The 24,061-nt window shown below is 41.3% G+C and overlaps 2 protein-coding genes across 10 annotated transcripts in view; both read right to left on the reverse strand.

Moving 5' to 3' along the window:
- The window catches only part of LOC119649361 (nuclear receptor subfamily 2 group E member 1-like), a 33,223-nt gene extending 25,509 nt beyond the window's left edge, over positions 1–7,714 (reverse strand). For all 4 annotated transcript variants that reach the window (XM_038051499.1, XM_038051507.1, XM_038051479.1 and 1 more), the window contains exon 1: positions 7,596–7,714. The gene's annotated coding sequence lies outside the window, so the exon portion shown is untranslated. The remainder of the gene's footprint in view (positions 1–7,595) is intronic.
- Positions 7,715–14,859: 7,145 nt separating this feature from the next.
- Positions 14,860–24,061, reverse strand: part of LOC119653699 — a 106,029-nt gene continuing 96,827 nt past the window's right edge. For all 6 annotated transcript variants that reach the window (XM_038058619.1, XM_038058609.1, XM_038058600.1 and 3 more), the window contains exon 11: positions 14,860–22,832. In XM_038058619.1, coding sequence (XP_037914547.1) covers positions 22,479–22,832 — 354 coding nt within the window. In that variant the 3' untranslated portion in view covers positions 14,860–22,478. The remainder of the gene's footprint in view (positions 22,833–24,061) is intronic.

The raw sequence follows: 24,061 nt of genomic DNA on the forward strand, positions 1-24,061 counted from the left end.
TTTACCGTAAATACCGATAGCTATTTAAAAATTTAATTTATCCTAGCCTCATACAATTTTGCAGTGATATAAACTATAGTATAGGGCATGGTACTACCATCGAAAAGGCATTTTTTAAAAGTCATCTCAAATTTATTCAGCAGTTAAATTTAGGTTTTGAAGAGGACTGATCGATGTCATCAGTGAAAATTTGTACAAACCTCTTTCTTGCAAATATGATATTGTTTGCGGATGCAACCGGATATGAGATGTAAGAGGTTCGAACATTTTGCATTCCGGAATAGCTGATATCAGTGAAAATCACCTGTGCCATGATTATCCACTACGTGCATGTAAGGCGGTTGGCTAAACATTGGGTATACTGATATTGTAAATTGTGGAATTGAATACTCTGAATACTCCGCTCCTGAATGCTTAAAAGTATCAACTTTTACTGACAATAAGTTCTTACCTATTTCATCTATATGGAATATATTTTCTCTATTTTATGGCAATATTTTGACGAATGGACTTCATTAAAAAACGTATTGCGGCTTTGACGGCGAAACACTTCCAGATTGCTGTGATTGTGGGAGCTTAGGTTCTGATCAAAAGGGTAGAGATAATAAATAATCGTCCACCGACTGTGCTGCGCTCAGTAAGATTTGCTTTGACAGGAACTTTTACAGATGAATACTGTAGACGGTTTACGCTGGAAACGGTTTTTTCAGGGCAGGTCTTACAAATCCATAGACATAGTAAAAAATATAACTGGTGATTCAATACTTGCGAACTTCTAGATGCTCAACTAAACGTGTGTAAGCGGAAATATGAAATATTATTCTTGGATTTTTGAAATTGATTATCCGTCCAACCTCATCGCTTTCCTAGCTTTTATTTGAGTGTAGGAGGAAGGAAGAGCACCCTGAGGCTGCGCCTTCTGATATTGGAGGCAAGAAATAAATCAACAACAGCGTTACAGGAGATGCGTTGGACAGGAGAAGAGTCGCTACACCATATACTATAGTGGCCATCCAGTAAACCATGTGCTCGGAGTAGGTTTCTTAGTCAGCCAAAAAATGAAACTTGCTGTTATCGGCTTTGAAAACATAAGCGAACGGCTATGCACTCTGCGCTTGCGAGGCAAGTTTCGAAATATAGCCCCTACAGGCAGTAGAAAGAACCCTCGAAGCCTGACTCAGACATGATATCAAAATCATACTTGGGGACTTTAACAGCCAAGTAGGGAGCTTACAACAAAATACAATTGATAACGGACTGCGGATTATTCAATTAGCAGTGTCATACGAAATTGTTGTTGGAAGTACCTGGTTTGCGCGGAAAGCGGTCCACAAACATACGTGGGCCTCTCTAGAGGTGACCACTTTCAACCAAATTGACCACATGTTGATCGAACGCCACCACCTCTCAGCCTTGATGAATGCCAGAACATATAGGAGGGCTAATATGGATTCGGATCACTATCTCGTAGTGCATAGTGCTCCGAGCTCAAATAACAACACCACCCAGAATCCCCTACTGACAATCAGGTGAGAGTTAGCATTGAAGTCATCCACAGCACAGCCCTCCGCAACACCTGTTAGAGGGAAATGGATTCCGCAATAGCCGCAGTCAACAGATATCGTGGAGATGAAGCATCAACAAATGAACTTGACAATCACCTGAAGAACCTTACCATAAATACGGCCACAAACATACTTGGCCTCAGCCGCAAAAAGAGTCCGATTGGCTGGTTTGACGATGAATGTAAGCTACCAACGAACGAAAGAATTCTGGATACTGAGTAATGTTGCATCCTCAAAGGATGCGGGTACGCGTGCAGACTTATCACGAACTCCGTCGAGCGGAGAAGCGACTTCACAGACGGAAAAAGGAAGCCTGGGAGAACCAACAAGAGATCTTGTGCTACACATCAATGAAGGCAAGACAAAATATATGGTGGCAACGTCAGCACCAAAAACCAACCAACAACATCAAACCGCACTGGTCAAACAGGAAGAATAAAGATAGGAGACTACAACTTTGAGACCGTTGATAATTTCTCCTATCTAGGGTCGAAAATCACAACCGATAACAGCTACGACGATGAAATGTGAATTATGAGCTCCTGGAACCAAATGAAAAAGTCACTGTCGATCGTTATAAGCAAAAATTGGAGTATTTGAATGCTCGGCCACATGTTGCGACACGGGTTAAGGAAACCCATGTTACAGTTGGAGTGGGGAGTTTTCCCTCATCCAGGGTATAGCCTAGTTTCTAGACAGGGCCCCTTCCGCCTACTACTGATTTCGGTCGATACAACACGCACTTGCAGACACAGACTTCTGCAAAGTTGGAAAAGTGCTAAAATTGGTCGATGATTGAATCACTGTGAAATCACAGTCTTTCTGCCGCGAGGATATGAGTAAATTTCAAGAAAAATGGGAAAATTGTGGAAAATATTTTGGTTAATATAACCACTCGTTCAATAATTCGCGTATATTATTGATGTTGCTATCCCCCATAATAGCAACATTGAACGGAAATACGTGGAGAAGAAGGTGAACTATGAGCCATTGGCTCGGGAAATCAAAGAAATTTGGCGTCTCGAGCGGGTGGTTGTAGTTCCCATAATATTGTCAGCTGCAGGCATTGTACCTAAATCCCTCACGGCTTCCCTTGATGTCCTAGGACTTTCGCACAGTCTGGTTCAAACCATGCAGAAGTGCACCATTCTGCATACGTGCTCGATGTTGCGGGGAGTACTCGACGGATTCTCCCACTGACCTAGCACTGGCCACCACCACCAGCGCCCCTTTAGTTTTTAAGTAGGTAGGAGCCTAAATGCTTGCACTTAGTGCTAGTATTAGGTAAAATCCGGCATCTGCCGAGATTGTGATAACTCGGAAATAATAGTAATATTGTAATAATCGTTGGCTCTACAATCCATATTGGATCAAGGCCTTCAAGTGTGTCAGAGCACTTCATTCAAGACCGTTACGGTACACTACAGTATACTGTAGGAGGCAATCCCCAATTTGGCTGCTTAGCAATCAGAAAACGACATTTCAGTTTAATAGTACAATAGAACTGGTTGAGCCTCGATCTTTCGGTGGCCCGACTGCAGACGCCAATGGTGGATCATAATATTTAGCATTCTAGAATACTAGGGCATCTTCACCACGATCAAATTCGGCTGATATAAAACTTTGGTTTTAATGAAATCGTGCATTAAACGATTTTGTCGGTCTGATAAATGGTATTTTATTGAGAAACTTAGGTAATCAGTTCGCTAAACTTCAAGTTCCAAAACTCAACCACTAAATCAACTCAGTACCGGGGACTTTTGACAATGGACAAGAAGGCTTTTGCTTATTGATATCCCTCGGTTATAATGTCCCGGTAGCGAAGAAGGAAGGAAAAGGTAATGATCGGCCCTTAAACAGGGGTAGTGTTTCTTATTAGAGACATGCCTAAAAAGCGAAAACTTAACCTTATTTAAAAAAATTAGGAAGAAATCTGACGAAGGGTTATCATATATGTGAACACAAAAGTTTTGGTAAGACCAAAGCTGAGAAGTTTCTCGGCTAATTAAAGAACTTATTTAGGAGGAGTTCGTGATTCATACTAAAAAGGAGAGGTCTCTTTCGAAAGCAAAGTTTAAATCTGAACTGCTTCAGTAGAGCAACGACCATATGAGCATCTGTAGAGTCAACAACGTCTTGGACGAAAAGTCTGCCTTGTATGTATCATCCGTCGGTTCCAAATCAAATTACAATCCGAAGATGTCACATCTCTTATGAATAAAACGGTTAAACACCGCAATTTGTGGTTTCGACTTCATCTCCTCTTTTTCTTCAGCCTTTGTCCCGCACACGAGCGGGGTCGGCTCGTCGATAGCGGATATCCTCATTTCAGATGTGAAATAAATGTGTCACACCACTAGTCCAATGCACCATCTTAGTCTCCATTACCACAAGATGCCGTTCACAGTTCGATCGACACTCGAAACCATAGAGAGCGACAGGGCGGACGACATTGCTGAAAACTTTAGATTTGAGACATTCGTTGATACGTGCGGAGGTACGATGGTCTCATAGGGAACGGCTTTGTAATCAGTGACGATGGTAAAATATCGGCGTCTTATGAGAATGTAGTCGATTTGTGTTTTACTATTCTTACTATAAAATGTAGGAAGGTGAGATAATCGTTTGATGAACCATGTATTCATAATTATAAGGTCAGAAGGTCATGGGTGCCCGGAAAATCGATTATACGCTCGCCACCCTCATTGCACACTCAAAGCCCTGTTACCGTCACCTTTTCACCCACATGACCGTTAAGGTCTCCTGTAATGGTGATGTAGTCATCAGCAGGGACATTTTAGGCCTTTGCATCGAGAAACTGTCAGAAGGCATCTTTCTCGGCATCAAGTTGACCTGCCTGTGGTGCGTACGCAGTGAAGAAGTGAATGGTGCAATTAGCTAATATAATAGTGAGGTTCATCAGCTGGTCACCAAAACATTCGACTTTTTTAACGGCGTCACGAAAATCCTCTGAGATGATCACGAAAACCCTCTGAGATTGCAATGCCAACAACATATTGAGTGTGTGGGCTACCAAAATAGAGAAGTTTATAGCTATTTTTACCGCGTCCGCGTTCGAAGTCGCACCTTTTGACATTAGACCATCGAATTTCTTGCAAAGCGTAGACATCAATGCACCTTTTTCGAAGGGTTCTTGCCAGTTCCTCGGTCTTTCCAGTTAGGGTGCCAATATTTAGCATGCAGACACGTATTTGTTTTGTCCGAACTAACTTACTTACGTCCTGACGCCATCCATACGTAGAGACCCCTTACCCATTTCTCGATAGGACCAAGGCCCGTCCTGCCACGTGGACAGAGGTGGAGGCCTTGGCATTTTTCCAAGGCTTGTTTCTCGATCCGATCTACAACAGCTAGCCAATATCTTGCCCCAATGTAAAACTGATGCAAAAGCGTTACTAGAGATGCCCTGGGCAGGGAATGGTTTCCTGGAGACGAGCCACTACACCATATATGTATATATTATCTAATAGACCATGTGGTCGGAGTAGGTTTCCTAGAAAGTCAAAAAATTAAGCCTGATGTTATCGGCTTTGGAAGCATAACTGAACGACTACGCACTCTGCGATTGCGAGGCAAATTTCGCGTCACTGATACAGCCGCAAACCTACTTGACCTCAGTTGCAAAAAAAAACGGAATGTAAAATTTCATACCGGCCAATGCAACAATCGTGGAGACCCATCACGAACTTCTTCGGGTGGAGAAGTGACTTCACAGAGAGAAAAAGAAACTCTAGATAAACCGATAGGTCTGCGGCGGCCAGAAACTATACCAACCGGCTCATCAACTTATACTCAAGGTGTGAAACGGTGAATCAATGTCTGATGCCTGGGCCTACATGAAAAAGGGATGTCACTCAGTGCCCGAGATGTACAATCTATCTTCATCCAGATCGATCAGGCGGGGGTCGGCGCTTCATCTTGGCCTGGACGTTAATACATGGTGGAAATATCAGCAACAAACTCAAAGAAGTCTTCTCCTTTTTTTCAGCCGTTGATAATTCCTCCTATCTAGGGTCGAAAAGCAGAGTCGAAAACAGCTACGACGAAATGTGCGCACGGTTGTTGGCAGCCAACGGAGCCTATTTTGCTCGAAACGTCTCTTACCAAACAAGACAACGATTTGATACAGTAAGGGAAAGAATTCGTAATTGTGCTGATAAAGGGAGTATTTCCCGATTTCCAACTATATAATACCTGACGAAGCTAATAAAGTTGATAAAGTGCCTAATTAACCTACATATGAATATGTACTGTTCCTCCAGAGAGAAGTCAAATCATTCCGGCCATCAATGCGCTCATGCAGGCTGTAGGTGCAGACTTCTTTTGGAGAAACATTCTTTGAAGCGTTTGCAGCCTCCGCGGAGCATTCACTCCTACTTTTAATAAAATTTCGGGATTCTGAGAGCGAAAGAAGGAGCTGATTATGATTGAAGGGGTATGTCTGTGCTATCTGTTATCGAAAAGATAATAGCTGAAATAATCCTGGAACGCATGAAACACTTTCTAAAAAGGGAGTTGGCTGGTTCCGGTTTTGCCTCTCTTCTTATTCTCCATATCAGGACCAGCATATGGAAAATGACTGCCGATATTGTTCAGCAGCTCCAAGTTTTCGTTTCGATCTATCTCCGCAGCATCATTTGGGGATCCTGGCCCGACAAAATCTCACACGAAGAACTATTTTGCGTGCAGGGACGCAAAAAACGTGTTTATCAGGAAATGGCAGTGGACAGGTCACATATTAAAAAAGAACATGTAATGTATATCCAATGTTGTGAGGTTACTCATGAATGGTTCCCCCTAGGAATATGTCACTTTGAATAGTAGAAGAGCCATATATAGGCTTCATGGGAAGTTCTGGATGAAATTAAAGCACATTTATGGAACCTGATAACGATGAAGTGCAGGTATGGTTGATGCTATTTTCAATTTAGCAGACAGTGGCACTAGGAGACAATTGCAATTATGTAGATATATATACCAATTCTACCAGAATTTGGAATGACAACGACTCCATGGCTGCCTGCATAAAACAGCCAAAGAAAGATTTTTAACAAGGTTGAATAGATGTTATTGTTAAAGCTTTTTGGATGCTAATTTTTGATGCAAAAGGTATACAACTAAAAAGTTTTATTACAGCAAAATATTGGTTGTCTTGGGTTCTTTTTATAATGCAGGTTTTTCCGTTAAGGATGACTAGAGGCCAGAGTGAAGCAGATTGAGCATTCCAAGAAGAGCATATTTACGCTTGATGGGACCATGGAGTCGTGATTTGCTTAGAATTTGTAAAACAAAACTATACTGTCATTGGAAAACCTTGGTTTTTCCAACTGCAGCATGTGAACCAAGCAATTGAGCAGAAAAGAAATCGTGGAGAACTTGTAGTACTGATGAAGGGAATGAGTGGTTTCCGAAATTTCGGTATATACAAATAAAATAAATAATATTAGCTTAAAAGCAAAAACGTGACCTCATACAACAAGACTATAGAACAAGGACTACAGAGGCGAGTTTAAATCCCAAAACCTAAAATAACAATGTCTTCCACTTTCTTTTTCAATTTGAAATTATATATATAAAATTATGAGTTCGGTGAATACATTATTGTATATTTTATTCTAGATTTCCATGAAGTCAATTATGTCAACTATGTCTGGACAGAGATTTTATGGGGGGTAATTAATTAAATCAGGCTTATCACGGCTCTAATGAATTGCAAAACAGTGAGAATTTGTTTATAAAAAACCCAAGATTTTCAATGGAATTTTAGGTGTTCCGATTAATGGAAAAAATGGAAATATTACAGTGTCAAATTCCGATAATTAATTATGTTAATTAACACAAGGGCTGTCGAGAATCATTCACTATACATTCATCAGCGGCTTTATCAATTTTGCACTATAATTTCTAATTAAACATATCAATAGTTCCCGTTATTAGAATTCTAATTTTTCATTTCTTCAATATACATTAATATTGCTACTTCTACAATTTGAATGGAATTTCACGTACCAATTATCCGAAAACACAAACTAGAACCAGCACTGAAAGTCACAAATCACGTCAGGGCCTACTAACTTCTCTTAAATAACTAAACCCACTCAAATAATAAACCAAATTTATCATCAACTAATAAACGTATTGGCCCACGGCCCACGGCCCACGGCAAAAGTCGCGACTCCTTGTAAGGGGGTGGCACCATAAGACGAGAAGGCCAGAAGATCGAAATCCTTTGACCTAACCTGACCCGGGAGCTAATGAACCACGACCGAGGCAAGGAGTGGCTTCTGTTATCATAAGGACAATTCAATAAGCATGTGGTTGACGTATTGGCACAACGAACACATAGCTCCGCCTCCTGGGGAGTGTTCAAGGAGTCAAGGACATCCGAGTTAGTCAAGAATTGACTTCTTAGTCCTTTGTGTCGGCCGCCGACAATGCCTTTAGAAGTATATTTTTAGCAGACATTCTATTCGGTTGCGAATGGCGCGAGGCGGATGAGTGATTTATGGGCAGGATTTCACCCTCAATGGACGGACGGACGGGACAGAAAGGAGTGAATTGATTGCCTTCGATCCGCTTTAAGGGTTCGTTCCGATACTGTTGCTTACCTTGTTTAAATAAATTATTTAGGTGTTTGGGTGTAGTGGCCATTTCACTCCATTTCCCTGGAAATGCGGATAGGAAAGGAACTCATTTTGGAAATTTTTCTTGTTTGGGGTGTGTTGTAAATATTTAATAGAAATGAGTTTGGAGTGTCCCTAAATATAGGAAACCAACACTTTTATTCGGAGGTGAAGTTTACAAGGATTTTGTAGTGAAATTATCATTTTGCAACTTCAATTAAATGTGGTAATGCATCCAACTCGATGAGTTTAATATAAGTAGCCTACGTATGTCCGATTCTGTTGGAAGAAATTAGGAGCTGAAAAATACGTTGTTTTTGATGCGAAGAAAAGTTTGTTTACTACTTTTGACTTTTAAAATGGTTTTTCTTGTGATACCTGAGCTTTATCATGAACTTTAAAGTATGATAAAATGCACGTGCGGAAGATATTATTCAGAAGTTGCAGTAATAGGAAAAACAAAGAAATTTGAGGAGAGAAAAAATGAATTGAAATTAATTACGTCATTGCCAACTTTCCGTCAAGGCAGTGACCAAGCAGTTAATTTACCGTTTCCGACCAACTGGGAATTCGCAAGGGAACCTCCGCAAAAATACCTGAACCGGGAAAAGAGTATTCAGCGTATTTTCGCAGTTTTCTCTTTCTTTAGTAAAAGCAGTAACCCCGCCATAGATGATCCCAAGTCCGTTTGGGAGAAAAGAAGGGAAGAACCACTACAATCTGAATGTCCGTCTAAAACTTCGATGTCTCAGAAAGTCGTCGTCGTCGAGGTTCTACAGCTCATTATGAGCCTCGGCTTTCAGGATGTCCTCTCTCGAAATGTCCAGCGTCCTCCAATTTCGAAATCCGAGCAATTATGCGCTGACTTCGTCAACAAAATCTGCATAGCACTTTTGGGATCTTCCCACCGAACTTCGTCCTTCTGTTTTCTCTTCGAATACCCTTTTAGGTCTTCACGGCTGTTAAATATTTAATTCGCCATTGGTCGTTACCTCGTTTAGCTCTTATTGTTCTCGTCAGGACCCTACTCTTGAAGGTATCGACCAGTTTTTCGGAAGTTCGTTTCAGGATCCATGTTTCACTATCTCGTTGGCATGGTGTTCCGGGATCGGATAATAACCCCACCAAGAATCCTCCCAGACAATCAGGTGAGAGTTTACACTGAAGCCATTCATAACACAGCCCCCCGCAAAACCTATAAGCGGGTAATGTATGCCGCAATAACCGCGGTCAACAGAGATCCTGGAGATGAAGCATCAATAAATGATCTTCATAATCACCTGAAGAACGTTATAATCAATACGGCGACAAACTTATAATACTTGGCCGCAGTCTCAAAAGAAGTCGGAACGGCCGGTTCGACGATGAATGTAAGCTAGCACCGAAACGGAAGAATGCCGTATAGCGAGTGATGTTGCATTTTCAAAGGATGCGAGCGCACACGGGGACACGAGGGCAACTCCGAAATGAAAAGAGTAGTGAGGAATCCCAGGCGAACGGATTGGGATTCCTATGCGATGCACCTCAGCAGCAACATGGCTCACCTTCAAGGGGGCGTGACATCAGGAGCGAACTGGAACTAGAAACACTGGCGCAAAACCTCAACACAGTCGCCATTGTTGCATATGAGGCCAGCTGTTTGGCTAAGACAGTTAAGTCATCAAGGGATGTATTCTCAGGGAAGAGGAATCTAGAGAGAATTGAGGTACTTAAATTTTTCAACCGGGCAAATCAAATCGGGGACAGGCAGAGGTACAAACATGGACTGACTGTGTATAGCAACGCAAACAGGGAAGCAAAACGGAACAGCTTCAATGAATTTCGTGAAGGGATCGAACAAATCACAGAAGCAACCAGGCTTTACAAAGCTGTAGTCAAAGACGGGGCAATATCTTTCGTCTGTTTGAAGAAGGAAGATGGGACATTTACCTTACTTTATATTCTGCCTGACACCCCAACAATGAATAAAAGGGGAAGAAAGGAGAACGGGAAATTAACAATAGAGGTATGCTCGGAAGCCAGGGTAATGTGAGGAGTGTGAACTTTTAAAACACTGAAATCACCCCGGCACTTTCCCAGCACTAATCCAGAGAGGCCTAGAAATCTAAGAAAAGAGGAAGTAAGTTGCTTCTCAAGTGGTCCGGTGCGTCACCAAGTGGGTGCGAACTCAGGACTTCCAGCATCCTCAACAAAAAATTTACTTCGGCCTGGTTTAGGTCTGGACTTATGACGGATTTCACTTGAAAATAATTCGTACCCATTACGTCTTTGTGATTATATTTAAGTGGAGCGATTTCCATCTGTCGTTACTTTCGGTCACGCTGTTCACAGGGCAGAGGTGAGGCAGCATCTGATGAGTTGCTTCTGCCCTGGACGAAACCGTCAGTCAGCTTTTTCGTTCTTTTTTGAAAACTTGGGTTTAACTCAAAAAAGAGGAGTCCGTGGACTACAAAAGAGGAAGTAAGTTGCTTCCCTAGTGGTCCCGTCAGTCACCAAGTAGGGTGCGGACTCAGGACTCCCAGCATCTTCAGCTAGAAATCATCTTAGAATTTCTTCTGAGGGTGGCAAGGGGCAGCATAGCCTTGGGATATATACCAAAGGCACGGAGGCACAAAAGAAATAGCACTCGGTGCATTTTTGGATATCGAAGGAGCAGTCGACAACACATCGCACACAAAGATACAAGATGCCCTGAGCTTCAAGGCAGTGGAAATGATGAACTCTAACAGAATAAAGTCGATGGGTTGACGGTCTCTTCGCTGAACTGTTTCTTGCAGACTCTGTAATTTCTCCAGAGTTGTTATTTACACTTATTAGAAAATCTAGAGAATCTAAACTCTTTCCCAGGTTATGAAAGGAAAAGAAGAGATCTTAAGAGTGAGGTGCTTGCATGTTGTCTGCTTCCAATAGAATAATAATGTAGATAATCTTGGAGTATATCAGAGAAAGTATCGAAAATTAGTAGAGAGAATAATAGTTTTCGCTCGTAGTCATCCAGAACATAACACCTGTTTGTCATCTGGAGTAGTGTGCGGAGTACAAATCTCTTATTCACCTGCGTTTCATCGATTACGAGAAGTGGAGTGATTTGCGCAGGATGGCATTCCGGAGAAGCTAATCAATATTATTATGGGAATGAGAAAAGTGGTTCGTTGTGGGGGCCACCAAAAAGGACTCAAACGTAGAGGAACGATTTTGAAAAGTTGTAAGGAATGGTTAGATTCGAAGGATTCTGAAGAATAATAATAACATTGTCAAAGGAAGTCGCAGTCCTAGAAGAATAATTGTGCCACTTTACTGGTTATAGTATACCTATTAACTATAGTATGTCATTTAAGTTTATAATCCGCAGGAACTTTATTATGTTCCCTACATCCAATTGCTTTAACCTAGCAGTTGGTATTAGTATTCTCCTAGGTTCCTCATCCTCTTGTGTGGAGTTACAAAATCTTCCATCAGGCGCGTCCCTTCGTGCGGATAAGGAAACGCTCGGTGGATGCGCAATGGGCATGTACATTTATGCAGGAGATGTGCGTGCATGGACATGCTTATGCGTAGGCCGGGTAGGTGTCTACCCGCGGATAAAAATTAGTTATGGGAAGGACACCCAGAAATCGAACCAAATATGGAGGACGAGAAAGGAAGTTTATTTACGGTACAGGGCTTCGGAGCCCTGTGCCGGGGATTTTGGGAGTGGACAAGAGTGGCAGTAGTGGCAAGTTTGGCTACTTTTGCATCTAATGCTATAGAAGGTCTTAGTGGAGTGGAAACGAGATCCAAAAAGAATTCGTTTCGCAAGAGCTTACAATTTCTAAGGGCAACATTCCCAACGAAGGAGGTAGCTCAAGGTTTGTTCTCGCAAACCATTTAAGAGTCTAATGCGGACGTGGCGCTAATCTGTGAACCTTAGCTAGTAGTGGTAGTGCTACGTGGGTGAAAGACTCATTTGAAAACGCAGCGTGTGAACATATGAACGGCAAGCCACTCAAGAAACTATGGCATTCCTGGCAGCCAGCTTTGAAAGGGCAAAAGTCAACGGCGTCCATATCTACAGCTGTTATGCTCCTCCTACTGCAACATTAGCGCAAACATGAGGAGATGCCATGCAGCTTGGTGTTGAACGCTAGAGACCACAGCCCCAAAATCATTGCCGGCGATTTCAAAGCGTAGGCATTGGACTGGGGAAGTCGAGTTTCCGACACCAGAGGCCAAATCCTACTCGACATCTTTGCGGAGCGCTAGCTAACGTTGGATGCGTGCCCAACTTGAGAGGCGGAGGGCTAGGCGTGATCGTCGATCTGACTTATCTCTGGTGAGTGAATGAGCACTACACCTACAGTGCTTCTCGACATCAGAGACGCTGGGGCGACAATCGGATGAGCAACAGAAGTTGAAAACCTATGATAGCTGTGTGGTCCACAGGAGTTTTCCAGAAAGAGACATTCCCAGCGGCTTTGGAAGTAGGCCACGACCCGAAAGGAACAGCGCTGGAAAAAGTGAATCAACTATGTCAGCGAGTAACTGGGGCATGTGTATCTACAATGTCGCGACGGTAGTTCAATCGCAGTAGGAAAGCAAACTACCGGTGGAACCAAAAAAAAATGTACTGTTGGGAGCATTGTATCTGCGAGCGAGGAAGTTTTGTTAAAGGACAAGAGGGAGGTCAGGACATCGGCAGCGATCATTGAAGTACCCTTAAGAAGGTTATACGGTAAAATAAGGGGAGTTGCTACAAGCAATTGTGCCTTGAGGTAAATACGAGACCGTGGGGCGCTGCTTACTAGGTTGTAATGAACAATATTCGTGACAGTAGTTACCACATGACGTGCCCACGACTCTTGTTCAAAATAATCTCAACTCTTTTCTCGCAACAGGAAGAAAGTGGACCCCAGCCAACAACGAGAAATTTGTGTACGAAATGGGTATATGAAGGCTCCGGGATTAGACAGGATTCTGGACAAAGCCCTGAATTTGGTCGCTATGTAAAATCAGGTTCATAAGCACGTTTGAATCGTGCGTGGTGGAAGGAGTGTTTCTCGTCCAGTGGAAAAGGTAGATGTTGATTCTGCTACCGAAGTTCCAAAAACTACCTAGAAGTAAAATAAAAATAAAATAAGTGGTATCCTCGCAAAAAAAAGCCAATGCATTCCATGCTTCCCTCGAAGTGTTAACTGATGGTGTATGCCAAGTTTTTATATAATTATTGCCTTTCGAAACCAAGTGATTTAGATTTTATTTGACTGCTTTTGGAATTTCGGTCAGCTTTTTGTTTCTTCTTCTTCTACCTGTGGAAAGGAATGCTACTGCTTTTCATTGCATACCGTGAAATTTTGTAACCCTGTCAAATCTAGAATAATAATTTTGTAAAAATAGCTGAAGTAAATGACATATCTATAAGGTTATCTTAGACTTAGACAGCACCCTTCCTAAGCAGAAATAAACGCTAAACAGTCCTTTAAAGGTAGCATGCCACATCAAATTAAAAATTATTTGGCGGTCCATAATTCTGATGAAAAGCACATTTTTTGTAAGATCTTCAAGTTTAGTTTGGGTAGCATCTTCCAGCTCCTTCTGCCGGGAAAAGCGAAATTCATCCCTGGAGATTTTGTCATTAATCTATCTGTCGATGGTATTTGGAGGTCATTGAACATGTATTGTAACTAAGATAGAAGGAGTTGATTCTCACGCTTAGCTAGTAAGCAGGATCCCAAGGCAAAATCACCATGAAAATATGGACTTTATTTTAAAATACATCGACATGCGAATTTATAGGTAGGTAAGATTTGCGTGGTTGTCTAGGCGGACACTGCGTGCTGTTGCATATGCAAACACTTCGGATGTACCCCAGAGATTCATTTCAGGACCAACCTTCTTTATTTTCACGGCTGACGTTCCGAACTTTCTGAGCGATTCACAGATCTGTCCCGCTGACGACGCACTTGTCTTCTTTTCGAGCGTTCGCCTACTTGGTAGTTCTTGGCAAATACTACCATAGTTGGGGTATAAAAATCAATGAGGCCCAAGCGCAAGTCCGAACCCTTCGGTGTTAGTCTAGATACAGTGAATCTATATCTATTCACAAAAGAGCTAAGACCTTATGAAGCCCATACATGTGTGTAGGATCTTACCTCACCGTACCGGCTTATCATACAATTGGAAGACAAAAAAGTGCGAGAGTCACGCAGAAGTATACCGCCGAGTAAAAACAATGCGCTTTTCGAGAGTTTGCTCTCAATCTGATAGAGCTATTCTTCGAAGGAACGACGAATCATCCAAACCCACTTGTAATGCATCTATACCAACAGGGTAGAACAACTCCATTGGCCATATTCCTAAGGCTTCGCAAAATTATGAGTACTAACATAAAGCCGGAAATCGATCAAATCATGCGCAAATAGAACCATCAAGTACCAAATCATGGTTGGAATTGAAGCAGGTCACATTGAGCCGCCTACATCCTTCATAAACTTTTGCGTCGGTAGCTTGATGTTTAGGATCCTCCTGTTGTATTCTAAGTATCCTGTTGATGGGGTTCCATTGTTAATGTAGACAGATCGCTGGATCTTGATATGCATACTAGGAATTGCAGTTTCAAAATAATATTGGTTTCTCCCTGAAGGCAATTGAAATAAAATCTTTTTTTTACAAGATACGTTTTAATTTTTATTTTTTCTCCTTTTAGATACAAACACATAACATAAATATTATTTCTTTCTACAAGTTAATAATTATTAACATGTTTTTGAGACTGTCTTTCTTTTAAATTTAATTTCTATATATTTGAGAATTGGTAAATTGATTATTTCCTTCAGTTTTAGGCCTCTCTTAAAGAGATCGATTTTTTCGTCGTTTTATTTGAGTATATTTCATATACTGAGAAAGGGGGTTACCTCGTAAAACCAAAAACTTCAACAATAACTTGAATAAGAACTGTTTCACTTGATGTATGCAATATGTATTGTTTCCATATCGATTTTCAATCAGTATTTTAAATAAAATATAAATAACACTTAAAAGTTATTCGATTCTATTATGTTGCAATGATAGATGCCGGCGAAATGCATACATCCGTGCATCCTTCCGAATTTTGTATAATCTTGCAGCCTATAAGTGATGAACAGCCTCGGAGATGTACCCTGTCTTCCTCTTAATATGCCAAAAATCAACTTTGACTAAAATAACGTGAAAATAAACAAACTAAATGAACAATTGTACAAACATTCACATAATTATTTCTATAAAAAGATCACGACCAATATATTGCAATCTAAAACCCAACACAATCAAATTTTACCAAATTTATTTCGTGAATAATTAAATCATGGTTATCACTAACTCTTTTCTGCGTTGCCCTTTTAACACATATTGGCTGAAACAGGACTATAATTCCTCACAGGATCTTAAGTCTTTTCAAAAGAAACTAGGGCATTTTAATACACATGAGTGTGGTGGATAACATGGGGACGCCACTAACAGATTGACATAAACATTCTCCGGCCGCAATGGGTCACAGGAGGTTTCTCACGATCCAGGGGCTGAACCGTTCAGGAAAAACTGAACGAGTATAAGATCTCCTGCAATATCAAGAGCGATAAGAGACTTGAGCCAAAGGGGCTCATTTAACATTTCCAAATGTGCGGAAACAGGTGTGGAGGTCACTCTTGCGTAGAAAAAAGAAGTTGAGCAGAATTCTAATCTAGGAGAGTCATCGTTCATTTTGCTTTGAATCATAATTGTACAATGTGCAACAATCAATAAGGATTATGGTGAGAGCCATCAGTATATTCGCAAATGGGTGGAGGGCTTAGGAAAAGGAGGAGGAATACTCAGGAAATTAACAGGTTCCTGAAAAACAAAACGGCGTGTCGCACACTTTAAGAAGGGGGCTAAGATCTTGATAAATAGGAAAGTAGTACACAAACTGGTAGCGGTAACAAGGGCCGGTGTTTAACCAAAGAGTACATCACGGATGCCCTAAGGTTCAATCAAGAAAAACTTAAAAGAAGCAGAAGGAAATGAGACTCCGCCCCGAGGTGATCATAATTTTTAGCGTTGGTAGTATGTCCTAAGCAGATATACTGAGAGGTGAAAATTGGAAATGTCAGCAATATACGAAGTAACTAAAAGGGTATCTCATGCTGGAATTGAAAAGGTCCGACAAGATTATAGGTAGCTAATTTACCAGGGGGGGTGGTGAGCAAACCATACAAGAATATAGAAGGCAGCTGGGCGGGCAAGAATAGACGGCAATACGTGTGTAGTTGCTATGCTCCTCTAAGCTTGAGGTTGGTTCACTTCGAGGAAATGTTGGACAGATGCGCCTTGGATACAAAAGGACGGAGAATAAAAGTCATTTCCGTTAGTTAGTTAATTAGTTATAATAATAATAATATAATAATCGTTGGCGCAACAATCCATATTGGATCAGGGCCTTGAAGTGTGTTAGAGCACTTCATTCAAGACCGTAACAGTACAATAGGAGGCAATGTGATCAGCATTGCGCTCGTTAATTAGTTAGTTCACTAATAAATGCAAGAGTGCGTGGTATTTTGGACGTCGTATTAGCTTTATACCTACGGGAAGTAGGGTTCAGTTCTGTTGGGGGCCTGCTTTTGCTGGTCCTTCACTAGCCTGCAAAATGTTCTGGAACGCCAGTAACCACTACACCCAAGGTGATCATCAGGCGTTGTCCTCGACTTGAAGAACAAACCAAGTGGTTGTAGACCTGCACATCCTAGAAGGAGAACGTCAGACTGGTTTGTGAAAACAGGTGACACTATACAAACACATTCTGGCAGAGAGCGTACCAAACAATTATACTTCCCAAAGTGGAAGGTGATCCTTAGTCGGCGGGTTATTGGGACAGATGAGTGGCCAGAGAGCAATGGATTGGAGTCACCAGGAGGTGAAGCCGCCCATCTACAAGGAAGCTTGAAGAAGCCTCAAGCTAGCTATACAATGAAGTAAATACCTTCAAAGATTCAAAGGTCAGGCATTTATTTCCTCACGAGGGTAGCCGAGACAGCAGTCTCCAGGGACTTTTAGATGTGGATGGTACTGGAGGCTGGCAGTAGGCTGGGAGGCAAAAAAGCATCGGACTTTCACGGTGTACCAAAAAACGGTCTTAAGTTGGCTATTCGGGTCGAGGGTGGGCATATTTGTGGAGTTGTTTGAAATATTTTTGTTGTTTGGAATCTTTATTGACTTATGGAAACGCCAAAGGCTGTTGTGGTTGCCAAAGCTGGTAAGCCTCCAGGTGAACCAACTTTAGTTTGGCCAATTGGAACCTTATATGGATTACGCCCATGATATAGTGGTGATTGTGGTTGCAAAACTTCTCGTGGATGTGTAGTTGTATTCATCTGAACACTTCAACAGGGGCTGGAGAAACTCCCTACGCAAGCAAATCATGCTGAGGGTAGTCCAGATAAATCTGCTGCAATCAAAGCGCGTCTCCGTCAATTTGCTGGTATTCCTCCTAGAGGAGGACATCGTCGTCGCAGTTATATAGGAGGCCTGGATCGCAGGAATGATCAAAGGGCCACAAAGCAAATATTATAATTTATCCCACAGCGCAAAAGAGGGTCGAGGGTCGAGACAGACGTAGAGCAGGAAGCATTGCCAGGAAGAGCCTGTACGTTTTTCTGTCTCGAGGCCTGAGTTCCAGCGACCTAATCGTGATCAAACTGGAGGAGGCGGGAGCAGTAAACGTTTGTATCCCCTCGGTTTACATGGTTTTTGAACGATCAGCTACACCGAAGAACTACAGCGTTTGAAGTCCACCATTCCAGTAAAGAAGACCAACCTGTTGATAAGCTGCAATGCCAATGCAAGGTATCTCGGAAATAAACGAAAAAAAATAACTGGCTCCCTGATTTTATTAAAAACAGAACTGTTTCAGAGTGTAAGAGGGCCAGTATACCAACTTTCCACTTCTCCAGCTCGGCGAACTGTGAAGGAGGGAGGAGATCCTTGATATCACCCTACTAACCGACAATGGGATTTTTACGGTGGAGAGCTGACGAGTGTCTGGCCAGAAGTCCTTCCTAGGTCACAGTTGGATATTTTTGGGTCTTGATCACGCTGTAGTGGTCAGCAAACCTTTTAGAGACTCAGTTGGACTAGAGGAAGTTTGGTGTAGTTATTAAAAACAAAGTCTAAGGCGCACAAATTCTTGACATTGGCACGACAAACGAAATATAGTCAAAGGTCGGGGCTTTGGAAGAACAATTCGAAGCAGTCTTTAAAGGCTCGTGCCCTGGTAAATACAATAAGAAGTCCTGTACGGTGGAATGCAGATCTGTCCAACCTCAGGAAAATGACCAGAGATGTTTTCAGCATCTGTTACAGGCATAAATATAAGACTGCCTGGTTGGACAATTGTCGGAAAATTGAAAGCAACAGCGATTCTGCGAGACTCAGTAATATCCTGGCCAAGGCAGATAGTTCTTAAAGTGGAAGGCACCTGTACAGAGTCTTCTGGTGAAACGCTGAAGCTGCTGATTCAGTAGTTCTTCCTTGCCAACGAGAAGGACTGTACGTCCAGACCCTTGCTTCGAGGGTATGCAGCCCCAGTCGTGTGAGACTATTAAATCGGCAGTTACCGTGCTGTAAACAGAGAGCATAATGCCAGTCATGTTACAGCAGAAACAGGATAAGAGTGGGGGGGGGGGCGGTATCCTACGCATTGGACAATATCCATGCTAAGAATTAGGGTAATCGAGTCTTATCTGGGAGGTAGCCACCACAACAGAGTTGTGAGGAAAGGTATGTCCTAGGGTGGTGCCATCTCTCCGGTGGTCTGGTTGATAGCGATAGACAAGATTCTATTAGTGAAGGTTTTGGCATATGTCGACAACTTGGTGACATTAATGTAAGGGTTGTTTCCCTCCTTTATGAGTGAAATCATGGAAATAGCGTCGAGAAAGCTGTGCTGTGGGCTCCAAGATGCAAACTCGGCATAACTCCATTCAAAACGGAGCTAATGCCACTCACCATCAATACAAGGTTACTAGAACTCTACATATCGCGGCTAAATGAATAAAGACTGGTTATTTCCATCAATGTTAAGTACATGGGTAGCAATCCTGGAAGTTAAATTGGAGATTGAAGATGGACCTGAGGATTAAGAAGGTTTGTATAGACATCTACAATTGCAAGAGGATCTTTGCAAAGAAATGGGGTGTTTCGGTCCATCCTAACGTAATGTTCTTTTATTTGGTGGCAAGTGCTGAGCAAAAGTACAATAGAATCGATCTTAATTGTATTCAAAGGGCCGCGTGTGCAGGTGCTACTGGGTTCTGCAGTATATAGTACTGTCAGAATACGAGTCCGGCTGTTAGAAAGCAAAAATACATGACCTCGCCCCTATAGCAACATGTGGCGATGTGTTGCAGAGTTATGACACAATATTTTTTACCGACGAATCAAAGATCGTCTGTGGAGACGGTGCGGGAGTTTTCTTGGGCTGGACTCTGCTTCCCTTGCTCCAGCGCACCATAGTGCTAATTGGGCTGCTTGTTTTTGTTTAATCTAGACAGTTCACCTAACTGTCTAGCTGGGACAGTTTTCAGAATTAGAGTATGTCTTCCTCCATTGTTCTAGATTTGCAGAGGAAAGGAAGATAGAATAGAATACGAGGCATTGGGAAGGACAATAGGGCCGGAACTTGTTCAACTTTAATTACGGAAATGCTTGCCTATCGGGAGAGCCACATGATGTGGCAGATTCAGTGCAGATTGAAAGAGGCACAACAGATGGAAAAGACGCATTTGTGAATGCAATTGATGGGCGTAGAGAAAAGCCAGAGCAATGTTCAATGTCTTTTGAAGTTTCCATCTCAGAAAAAATAAGACAGACTAACATTAAATCGAATAGTACCTGCTCGGGAAAAAACTAATCTCAACCTTTCAAGAAAGGTCCACTACCCTTTTGCATGTAACGACACCCCCTCCCCCGCCTAAACTGAATCTATAACGATGTTACTTACTGTATGCCTGGGCAATCACAGTTCCCGTCTTTCACCGAATTTCCTACTAATTGATATAACCGTTTATGGGAAGAGTGCGCATGATAGACAAACAGATGGACGACCAGGCAGACAGTAAACCGAATTTCATAAGGTTTTGTTCGTCGCCATAAAAGTTAAAAAGTTATAGAATGTAAAACTAAAATTAGAAGTTCTTTCCTTCCTAAATCTATTACCCCGAAATTTCCCGATAAAACAGAAAAACAAGGCAAAAACCTAATATCCATTATTTCATTTTCCAACTCATTGTTGATAGCAATTGGAAATAACAACTCAATTTTTAGGATTCTTTGAGCTTTAAATAGAAAAGATTTTAGCTTTTTAAAGATAGATTTCAACTTCTGTGCATGCCCTGGTACACAAGCATCTATCTACTCCGTTAATGTGAAACCTAGCCTTCAACGGACACAAGGAGTTCTTTTTTTCAAAATCTCGCCTCTAACTTATATAACAAATGAAAAAGTTTATGATATTGCATATAATAGTTTCCTAAAATTGTGAGCAAAAACTATTCTCTAAAATTATCTAAATTTTCACTAATTTAATTGACAGATTATTACCTAATTCAACTAATTTCAACTGCCTTTCACTAACGACGAAACACATCACCTTCGGCTGCAAGATTGCACCAAAATCCTTTTATAGCCGCTTCAAATTTGAACTTAAATCCGTTGTATCTTTGATATCCTGTTTTTAAAACTGTTTGCGTTAACGACGCTCCTCTTGTACCAATAAATAATAAATTCGTTACTATGCGAAATACATATGAGTTAATTATAATAAGTTTGATATATTCTTTCGTGATTCAATTAAAAAACTTAGATAATGTTTAATCTCTCTAGTTGGCATTATGAGCCTCGCCAATTTCCCACACTCTCTTCATGTTCAATTCAATAAATGTCTTTCTGAATAGTCTAAAATATTGTTACAGAATATGTTTTATCATTTTTCATAAATATTTTAAATACTCGTCTTTGTTCCAAGAACTATATAACTATGTTTCTTTCTTTCCTCTCGAAAGATTTTTCAAATAGGGAAATAGATAAATTTTTCAAATTTTTAATTCTCGCCTTTGCTTTGTTCTTATTTATTTCTAATAGTTTTTATGTCTTTTTATGGTACAATTGTGTGAGTTTTCTTGTTGCGGAACTGTACGGAATATTCAGTGTTGCATTTTAAAATATGCTTGACTAATTTTCAGGTGGAAAGTATAGAGCCCACAGTTAACTAAACGCAACAATAATAATGATAATTTCAGGAAAGCTCGAAAAATGTTTTGGAAGACAAGGATAATTATAAAAACAAAATATTAATTAATTAAAGAATTTCGATAATATTTTCTAATAATAACTAACTTTTGCAGTTTAGTTTGCGAACACATTCTCAATCATTTGATAGATACCGCCTATTCCAGGACACAAATGTTTGCTTAGCATAATACTAAGTGTGGGTGTTTGCGTTGTATCTTTTCCTGTAAATTTGTTGAAAGAATTTGCATAGTACTAGTCGTGCGTACACTGAATATATCGCACAATTGCCTACTGAGATCACCATTGAATTCCAAAATCTGTGCTCCTCACCTTTGTTTCTAGCCAACTTATGATAACGTTCTATCATTTAATTATCAAATTTGTTTTTTTTTTTACATGGCTACATTGATTAAAACCTAATTCTTTGGTGTGTACGCGTGTCATTTTACATAATGCGTAAATATTGTTTAATGTTCGCTATTTGGCACAATTTCTTGCTTTAAATCAAATCTTCCTATGGAGTATCTTTTGTCGTTGAACGATTCGCGCTAGTCTTATAATATACAGTAATGTTTTATATGTCCTAGTGTTGAAAAAAATGAGATATTACGTAATAATGTTCGATTACTTAGAGTTCGTTCTTGAGCTTAAAAGTAGACATTGTGCTTCACACCCCCTCCAATACGCCTTTGCTGTTGTAAATCTTTTTACTACTCTTACTTTTAAGTATTTTTTACACGGTAAGTACGGGGACACATCGTAGCTGAAGTAGATGATCTTCGACTTAGAAATTAGGTGCTCAATATCTTATCTCACTCGTATTCAGTATTTATGTTTTAGTTGTAAGATACGCATGATAGCCATGGGGAAAGTAGAAATTGTTGGGTTTGTTATCAAGCCTACTTCATATGTACAAACTGCTGCCTGTTTCGGAGCCGAAAGTGCTCTGATTTTCGGGAAGGATAACCTCCACGTTGACTTAGTCGCCGGGTCATACGTTCATAGCATAGAAAACAGCACCTGGAACTGCTGGAGATACTTGGGAAGTTTGATTGCACTGATTTTGACCGCCCTGCGTAGAAGTTGGCGACATTACGTTTTTACAGTCTGAATGTGATATTGAGGCGGATCCCTCTGGGACGCCCCGTTCTGCGAATTTCATGTTGTTGACATCGTGAGGTTGCTGCGGAATGTTGAAAGTTCGGGGTGCAACCAGTCTTGGATTTTGCGAGAATTGCACTTGTTGCTGCTGTTGGTGTTGGTGCGTACCCCGACCAGCAACTAAATGGAGCTGCATGCCGGGAATGGTATATCCGATGGGAACTCGAATGGTTTGCTGTGTCACCTGGAAGGAAATTTGATGGTTTATACAATTTTGAGTGGAGGTTGAACTTCTAAAAACGTAAATTAGAATATCTAATATTATAATGCTTCAATTACCGCGTCTATTTACGGAACACTGATAGATGGATGATATCAAATTGAATAAAACAAAGATTATTGACGAGTTGAGAACTAATATGAGAACTGCGACTATAACAGACAAGAGTGGCAACAGTATTAGAAAACCCTTCGTCAATTGATTTTTCTCAATTAAAAATAATGCGAAAAGTAGTTGGGTGGAAGGGGCCAAGCAATGCATTGCAGGATAGACTGACGCAAAATATAGCTCCCTGGGGCCAACCTATCTCTCTTTGAGAGTGAGCTGGCTCTCCTCTAGGGTGATGTGTTGCTTTCTAAAGGCCAAACCTCTCGACTACCAAGCCCGTTAGTGAGTGGTGATAGCCACACCCTGCACGAAATGACCCTACTATTAACAAAACCCTGCGGATCTAGACTGGGGAGTCGAAAAACACCTCCCTCAATCCAGGTTGTCATCGAACCGTGCCCATTCGCTAGTTTGCAGTCGGGGATTAACTGACTGTATTCGAAACGACCCTTACTGATACCTGGTCGCCTCAGTGAGTAAGTTTGGCATGGCGGCCCTCCTAACCCATAGGAATCAAATGACTAATGTTACAGAAATAAAGAAAACAAGTGCGACCTAGCACCGCACACAAACTGGTTAACCAGGTGGAGGCACATCTCCGAAATACTGAGAGTCAGGTAATAACACCCAAAAAGGGAGAAGCTGGGACGTCAAGCAGTAGATCTAAGGTGAACATCGGTATACTGCGAGGACAAGAACCAACAAAATCACTATTTAAAAAGCAGGCACATGCAAAAGCACATCTGAGATCAACATATTAGATGTCAGGAGTGAGACACGTGTCAGTGGCGCAGGTGTCAAATGGTACCTGCGTTATCTGAAGGAAGGCTTGAAACCAGAAAGGCCCTTAAAAAGGCTTAGGGCAGACTTAAGCCATCTTTATCAGAGCCAAGTAAGCGGAGAGCAGTGGACATTAGCCCGCATGAAGGAAATGCTTCCAAAAAATCCAAACCGGGTAGGTCAGGGCTGAAGGCAGGAATTAGGAAGCTCGCCATTAGCTATGCTAGTGATCATAAGGTATTTGACTGGCCATATTGCCCAAAATGTTTCCCGAGCAAATACTCACTCGTGAGGAACGGGAAACT

The sequence above is a fragment of the Hermetia illucens genome, chromosome 1 (assembly GCF_905115235.1).
Source record: "Hermetia illucens chromosome 1, iHerIll2.2.curated.20191125, whole genome shotgun sequence".
In the NCBI taxonomy this organism is placed as follows: domain Eukaryota; kingdom Metazoa; phylum Arthropoda; class Insecta; order Diptera; family Stratiomyidae; genus Hermetia; species Hermetia illucens.